The sequence below is a fragment of the Elephantulus edwardii genome, unplaced genomic scaffold, assembly GCF_000299155.1.
Source record: "Elephantulus edwardii isolate Elephantulus edwardi_28Jun2011 unplaced genomic scaffold, EleEdw1.0 scaffold00051, whole genome shotgun sequence".
In the NCBI taxonomy this organism is placed as follows: Eukaryota; Metazoa; Chordata; class Mammalia; order Macroscelidea; family Macroscelididae; genus Elephantulus; species Elephantulus edwardii.
In genome coordinates, this window is record NW_006399801.1 from 10,532,624 (window position 1) to 10,541,148 (window position 8,525).

The 8,525-nt window shown below is 45.2% G+C and overlaps 1 protein-coding gene across 1 annotated transcript in view; it reads left to right on the plus strand.

Moving 5' to 3' along the window:
• Window positions 1-763: 763 nt before the first annotated feature.
• Window positions 764-8,525, plus strand: part of RUNX1 (runt-related transcription factor 1) — a 370,084-nt gene continuing 362,322 nt past the window's right edge. The window contains exon 1 of the mRNA XM_006886733.1: window positions 764-821. Coding sequence (XP_006886795.1) covers window positions 764-821 — 58 coding nt within the window. The remainder of the gene's footprint in view (window positions 822-8,525) is intronic.

The window sequence follows — 8,525 nt, forward strand, 5'->3', positions numbered from 1 at the left end:
AAGCAGCCTGATGCCAGGGTAGAAATTACTATTGCATCAACGGCAGTGAAACCTTTATAAAAATAATCAGTAGTTCCTGAAACCACAAATAAAAACAGAGGCCAAGTTGTCCTAACTCAGCAAAGACCATTGATATAAGAGACTCAGTCCTTTTTTTAATACAGTCCCTCTCTTGCAAAGTCTCCTCTGCTCTTTTTCTTTTGCTGTCAGGGGGAGGGCAGGTGGAGGGAAGGAAGGGCATTGCTCAGAATTAAAAAAAAAAAAAATTGACATCACTTCAGTCACGTGATCCGCGAGAGCCAATGGCGATGGGCTGCAGAAAGGGGAACAGTTAAATTTGTAATTTGGGTTGTGTGAAAACTTCTTTGGGGCCTCATCAACAACCACAGAACCACAAGTTGGGTATCCTGGCAGTGACAGAAGTTTGAGCAAAGTGGTCAGCAGGCAGGACGAATCACACAGGCTGCAAACCACAGGGTTTCGCAGAGTGGTAAGCATCATCAGCCCACAGCCAAGCCACCACTTTAAAAAAAAAAAATCTTTAACAATTTGAATATTTGTTTTCACCAAGGTACATTTTTCATAGGGATGAGGAGTCCCAGAGGTTTTGAGGGAAAGAAAAAAAGAGAGAGGCATGGAAGGCGCCATGGTGCAGGGGGGCGAGGTTAAAACAGTGACCTCTTTTGGTTTTTGTTCCTAAGGTAAAAGAAATCCTGTAATACCCCCCACCTTCAGAAGAGTGTGCATTTTTCAGGAGGAAGCAATGGCTTCAGACAACATATTTGAGTCATTTCCTTCATACCCACAGTGCTACATGAGAGGTGAGTACCTGCTGATCTTTGAATATCTACTTTTACCCCGCTTTGCATACGGTGAAATGGCAGCTTGCTGGACCTCGGTGAGCTTGGTGCCTGCAGATCCCTCGTCTGTTTGGGGGGGGCGGGGGGGGGGAGGAATTCAAACGAAGACGGATGATTACAAGGCTATTGGATTACTTATTCATCAGATGGCAGTGCTTGGAGATGTTTTAACAAACAGTTAAGCTGTTAAAGTGTTCCATGGGTACGTGAGCTCTTTGTCAAGTGCAAGTGAGTTCGGCTGCTCTTGATTAAAAGTCCTAGAGTTTACAGAGCTTGCATGATACTCTTTGGGTTTTATATTGCTTCTCCTCGCCTGGTTTGACTGTCTGAGTTGTCCTTAAATCAGCGTGCTGTGTGGCCCGTGTCTGTCCAGGGCCGTACGGGCCACATGTCTGGAGCCCGGAGCCAACAGAGAGGACTGGGGCCACCGGGCAGGAGGCAGAGAGGCGCTCACAAGTATGTGTCAGACCAGCCCAAAGACTTGCAGGGGCCTAGTGGCCACTCGATTGTTTCCAAACGGCAGAAGATTATAGGAGCTGGACAGATTATTAAAGCTATGGTCACTGAGACAGGGTAGTGCTGTGTTCATTTTAGCCACAGTAGGCGTCATTCAAGAGAAAATGCTAGCAAGTTGTGGAGTACAAAAGTCTGTCTTGCAAAGGGTCACGAAGACGTTTCCTGAGTCTCGACCCTTCTCGCAGCTCTGAGTTTCAGTAGTTGGTTTGCACGCTGGCTAATAGGAACAGCAAATGTGGAAAACTTGTCTGTATTTTATTGCAACAGCCTCACGAAATGAGCAAAGCTGGAGCTGAGCGGTGCGGGTGTATGTGTGTGCGCTTGTGTAGCTCTGATGGGAAAAGAGGGTTGGGCTTAAGCAAACACAAAAATAATAGAAAAATGTCACAAAGGCGTTGCCAGTGTGCCGAGGCAGGCACTTTAACCGGTGCCCGCAATGTGTGGCTGGATGGTTTGGCAGAGCTGGGATGGAATGAGAGAGAGGGCGGAGGAAGAATGATTTCTTTTTTTTTTTTTTTTTCTGGCTGCAAACTCTCCTACATAGTATCTGTGACTCATTAGTTATTCATAAGACCAATTGAGTAGGGGAAGGCAGAGGGCTTGTTAGCCCCTTTGTCACAACATATTTGATTGGGAATAGCATAGAGTGCTGATGTTTCCAGACCCCTGGGTTGGAAAAGCATGACAAAGGGTAAGGATGTGTGTGTGTGGGTGTGTGTGTGGGTGTGTGTGTGGGTGTGTGTGTGTGTGTGTGTGTGTGTGTGTGTGTGTGTGTGTGTTGGAGGTGGCCAGGAGGAATAAGGGGGAAAACAAGAGTCATTAAGTGATTCAAAGGTTCAAATGGAAGGCTTTCTAAGTGCTGCTTTACTGGCAGCTGAGGACATTAGTGGAGTTGAATCATGTGGAGGAGGATGAGTCACTGGCACTCTGAGCCCTAGGCCCTTCAGGAGACTCTGGCCCTGGTGACAAGCTGCAAGCTGCCCTTTGCTGCATTTCCTCTGGACACTAACAAGCTAAGGAAGCAATATTCGTAGAATAACTGAGAAAGGTCTTCCTGCCTCACCCGAGCTTTCAGTGTTGCCCTCCAAAAGTTGATTGTTTCCTATATTATCAGCTCAGGAAGACAGATTCAGGAAATTTTGAAACATTCCACCGGGCAATAGCACGGATCTCGGAGTGGAACGCTGGCCTTACGGGAAAGAGTGTGGAGGGACTCGGTGACCTGTGAAGACATCAGGAAACAGAGCCCAGAGAGAGTCCCGTGGCTCTTGTTCCCTCTGGACTGTCAGCACGTCTGGGCCGTTAGTCAAAGGGAGGTCTCTCAGAGACTCAGGACTTGAAGGGCTAATCTATGGTTTTCAGTCCTTTTCCAGTTAATGGAACTCAGGGCCTTTCAACTTCTCTAACTTAATTCTATATTATTGAGACTTCATCCCAGAGGACCAAAGTGAAAAGTTGGCAATTTCCTGGTTAAATCCTCATAGTGATGCATTAACGTGAGGGCTTAAACTGTCCGCTTGGCTGTCCACATAGCTCACATGAGCTGGAGAGGAGATATACTGTCATTTCTTTTGGCAGAATTTGGACTGGAATCTGATGCTAGAAGGAACCACCACCAAGCACTTTAACAAATTGTTCTCTTCCGCAGTTCTTACTCTCTTTCCACAGCCTGACCCTGCAAAGTGCTCAGAGGGCTCGTTTCTCACATCCAGTAATTCATAGCAGGGCCAATGATGGGTAGCATTTTGCTCCATCAGGCAGGAGGCTGCCATGAGCAGGGGGCTGACTCTGCAGCCACTAACAACAACAACAACAATAATATAATTTATAGCATGTGCCCCTCCCTCCCCAACTGCAGCTCTGAGCTACAAGGGGAAATAACAGTTGTGTTTTCTTCCTGGGATGTTACTTTATCATCCCAAGCAGTTCTCACAGAAGGAAATCCATAACTCATTTTTAGCAAGATACTCATGTGGAAATTGAGGGGAAAAGAGAGGGCTGGGACACAGAAACCATTGTTCCCTTCACTGAGGGAACTCTCGTAGGCTGGCATGTGAAATGTATGTGGTCTACCACAGAGCGCGGCTCTGCTTCTATCACATCACACCAGGTTCACCCGCTTAATGTACTTAGGTGAGAAGATAAGACAGAAGTGAAATGCCTTGGAATTATCACCTACCTTTACCAACAGGGAATCCTTGCAAAGCTCGAAGGTTTGCCCTCCTCGCTCAGTGCAGTGTTGTGGTGAGAATAGCCCCGGGTGGGTATGAAGAGGGAAAGCCACGGAGAACATGCTTGTTTTTGCAAAACGCCTCAGGTAGCCTTGTTCTTAGAAGTGGCTTCGTGGTCTGTGTAAAGCCTGAACGCTGATATGCCTCTGAGTTCCTAGAATCACAGGTAAAAAAAAAAAAAAAAAATCTCAGCACCACAGACTCTGTTTCTCAGAGGCTGGAGTCATCTTTCACAAGGGATTAAGAACAAAAGGTGGAAGGTGTGAAAGGTGTCTCTCTGTCACTACCAGCATGCCACTGTTCTCAGAAGATTTATTAAAGCACTTCTTTCGGAAGGTTTAAGCTCACAGAAAGCCACAGGTGCGAGGGATGTTAGCTGGGCATTGGGCACAGTTAGTCTCTTTGCGAAGCAGATCCAGGAGGCCACTGTGGGACGAGGCATCCTGCCTGCTCTCCTGGACATGGAAGAACTAGGCCCCAGCCCCTCCGGTGTGAAATGGAGTTTTACGTTCTGAAACCGCTTACACATTTTGAAACTGAGGGGGAGTAGGGGAAGGTGTTAAAAATATCTAAATTTGTGATCATACATTTTGCCATCTAGTCCTTTTGCACACCAAGAGGCATTTGAAAATGGCATGGTAATTTGGAGATTTAAACAAAAAATATCCTAATACAAAGTTTAAAAAGAGCAAAGGCCAGTCCCAAACTGTACCGTTGGCTTTACTACTTGCAAGAGAATGACCTTGTGTTTTATTAAATCCCCTCTGAGACAAGGACCAGCTTGATCTGCTAGGGGTGTGGGGGTGGAGAGGCTGTAGAAGGAAAGACTCACACCTGCTCTCAAGTGAGGAGCAACAGGCAACCAGCAGCAGACGTGTCTTCAGAAATAGCAAAGTGAACCCAAGATCCACCCAGCACGCAGCGGTTAAAGAACTCTGGGGAGGTAACTGGCTGCCTGGAGCTTCCTGTGCTCTCTGGATGCACATCTGACTTGTGTGCTCAGGGAAGATCTGTCTTTTTCTAGAGAAAGCAGGGCTGGGGCTCATGTTCAGACAGAAGCTGGCCTCCAAGGCTGCTTGCTGCGGATTCATAGACTGCAATGGGAAATCCAGACTCGGACAGGTGTTGGGCTACAGGAGTGGGCTGGGCGTGTTCAGAAGTAATTATTAGAAAAAAGGTCGTCTGGATGGGGGGGACAAGCATGGGAAACACTGGCTTTTCCTTTTACTCTGTCTATACAAATGGCATAAGGGGCCCTGGGTGGCTGCATGCTTAACTAGTAGCTAAAAACCTGGCAATGCAAAACCACCCAGAGACACCTCCAAAGCCAAGCCTGGTGCTCTGCTTCCCAAGACTCCAGCTTTGAAAATCCTGTACAGCGGTTACCCTGATACACATGGGGCAGCCATGCGTCAGAAACAACTAACAACACAGACTACACCAAGTATCCTTCCTCCTGAGCCCCAGTTTGTTTCTTCATCTGTAACATGCAGGTAATAGTAACACTTGGGTTTCTTGTCATTGTTAGGTGCCATCAACTCGAGTATGACTCAGAGTGACCTTATGAACAAGCGATCTGAACACTGTCCTGTTGTTGTGTTGTTAAGTGCTGTCGAGTCGCAGGTGACTCATAAAGACCCTATGAACGAAAGTCCTCAACACTTGTGTGTCTTTCATCTTTTCTCCAGGTTCATAGGGTTTCCAGAGGTAAGCTATTATGGAAGTGGATGCCACTCTTCCTTCCAAGCTTGTTTTAATCAGGGAGCTCCACCAAACACTGTCCACCATGTGTAACCATTAACACATCTGACACATCAGTGTCACAGTGTTCAGCTTCACAGCAACCGCAAGGTACCACTGTACGGCAAGTGGACACACCAGGGCTACATGACCTAGAAGAATGTTTGAACAAAAACAATGGAAAACAGGCCTGAGGGCCACGTATTAGATGTCACTCACCTTTGCCTTGGTAGCATCACTTTCTGTCTACTAGGCCAACTGATCACTCTCGTTGTTGTTGTTGTTGTTGTTAAGTGCCGTCGAGTTGTAGACCACTCATAGTGACCCTATGAACAAAAGTCCTCAACATTTGTGTGACTTTCATCCTCTCTCCAGGTTCATAGGGTTTCCGGAGGCAAGCTATTATGGAAGTGGGTGTCACTCCTGCTTCCAAGCTTGTTTTAATCAGTTCAAAGGCATCAATTCTTCTTCTGTCATTCTAATTCTCTGTCTAGCTCTCAGTAGCATCGCAATTGACTGAAAAGGCTGTAGTCTGAATAAGATGTCTTAGTCCTCAAACCGACATCATTGTTCCTGAGTAATTTGGAGACGTCCTGGACTATAGACTTTGCCAGTACACTACTTTTCCAGATCTCCTAACTGCTGGTACAAAGTGCGTTGATTGTGGATCCAAGTAAAACAAAGTCTTATAATTTCAATCTCTCTTCCACCTATCATGATGTTACCTATCTGTCCAGTGGGAAGGATTTTTATTTTCCTAATGTTGAGATGAAATCCATATTGAAGGCTGTAGCCTTTGATCTTCTGCAGCAAGCTTTTCAAATCTTCCTTTCAGCAAGCAAGGTTGTATCATCTGTGTAACAAAGGTTATTGATGAGTCTTCCTCCAATTCTGATGCCACATTGTTCTTCATAGAGTTCAGGGTCTTGAATTAATTTGCTCAGCACACAGATTGAATAGATATGGACAAAGAAGACAGTCCTGATGCACACTTTTCCTAACATTAAACATTCAGTGTTTTTACCTATCCTTAATGTAGCTAAAACCCAAAAAATGAAATCCACTGCTATAAAGTCAATTCTGACAAATGGTGATCCATCATCAAATTTCTGAAGCTGTAATGACTTATGAGAGCAAATTATCCATCTTTCTACTTTGGAGCACCCAATGGAGTCAAAACACCACCCTTTCAGTTAGCAGCTCAACATGTAAAACATTACTCCATCGGGTCTCATTTTAAGGTCGACGCAAGGACTAAATTGTGTTTGCAAAGTTCTCAGCACACTTACTAGCTGACATCAGGCCAGCTCAGATTCAAACTGACTACGCGTGAAACAGAGCAAAGCATTGCTCCAGTCTGCATCATCCTCAGGGTCACCAGCACATTTGAGCTCCTCAATGCTGTGTCAACCACTTCACAGAGGCTCTCCCTCACTGTCAGTGACCCTCTAATTCTCCCAACCTAATGCAATTGCTTCCTCTTCATAATAAATGCAAAGCAAGCATGTAAGAAAATGTTCTGTCCTGATCCAAAAGATATCTCTTGTCTTATTTTTGGAAGAGAACTTCGGTGGCCTAGTCTGTAGTGAGTTGAAATGCTCAGCCAAAGGCTGTGAGTCTCTGATGATTTGAATCTACCAGCAGTTCCCAGGGAGAAAGATGGGCAGGCAGCCTTTGCAATTACAGCCTCCTTTTGGAATTACAGCCTCGGAATCCTGATGGAGGGTCATTGTAAGTTAGAACTTGAAGGCAATGAGAGAATTTTAGGAAGAAGGTTGCCAGGCCTTTCTTCCTAGCCTGTTTTAGCCTTGACATTTTGCTGAAACCTTTTCACCATGGATGACCCTGCTGGTATTTGAAATATCAGAGGCAGAGCTTCCAGCATTGTAGCACCACAAAAGACACTACCATTTGACAAAACGACTGATGGGTGAGATGCTCACCCGAGGACCCAGGCTACAGAAAGAGAGGGGTAATCATTGGCCAGCGCTATCAATGCTCATTCACTTAACATGCTAGTCAACCATCATCGACACATGGAGAAAGAAGTCAAAATGCCTTGTAGAATGAAAGGGGCTGAAGGAGGATAAGCTGTAAGAGTGGGGCCAGAGAGGAAAGGGAAAGCTGTTCTCAGATGAGGAACAGGCTGGAAAAAGATAGAGCTGAGGAACCCACGTGGGGTATAGGAGCTGTCAAGTACACTGGCCCCCCTAATAGCTTTTTAAACATCATGCCATCCTTCCACTTCTAAGTGCCCATGAAGACAGAAAGCAAGAGAAAGCTCTTCATGTAATTGGACTAACAAGCTTAGTTTTTAATACTGAAGCTAATTGGGGCATGTTGTAACACACTTCTTCAGTCTAAAGACACAGGCAATGACAGGGCTATTTCTTGAGTGTTCTGTTATGGCCTTCTTTTCTGGAAGGTTCTTCTTAAATAAAAAGCTGTTTGGTTCGCTGAACCATATTAAGGTTCTCTGCGTCTCTGAGGGGCTCCTGAGAGGCCTCACTTCTTGATGATCACTCCTCCGGGAACCCTAACTGTTTTGTCAAAGCCCAGAAATGAAGACAGCTTTGGCTGTTTGTCTCACTGGGGATGGGGGTAGGGGCTGCACAGGAAACGCGAGCAAATTTGTAGCTTCTCAGGTGATTTTCTAGTGACCTAGATGAGTCAGTAAGCATCTTTGTGTGTCTCTTGAGTTCTTTTGCACAATGGACTCTTAACATTGTCAACAAACTTGCCTTAAAATTAACCCCAAGTTCCTGTCTAAAACCTTCAAATATGCCAGAAAGAAGTACTCTAAGACACATCCCAAAACTTCTGAGTCTACCACCATTTTTCTTTTTTTTAAATTTTATACTAGTTTATTTACAAAGTTCATATACATTGTTTTTCATACCAGATCTTTCCCATTTCCTTCATATACCCTCTCCACGATTGATCGAACATGCAACCAAGATGCATTGATAATAATGTGTGACTGGAATGCAAAATTCGGGAACAAAGAGGAAGATTCAGTAGTTGGAAAACATGGACTCGGTGACAGAAATGGAGCTGGAGAGAGAAGGATCGAATTTTGCACAATCAATGACTTATTTATAGCAAATACATTTTTTAAGAGGCATAAACGCAGGTTATATACCTGGATTTCACCTGATGGCATGCATAGGAATCAGAT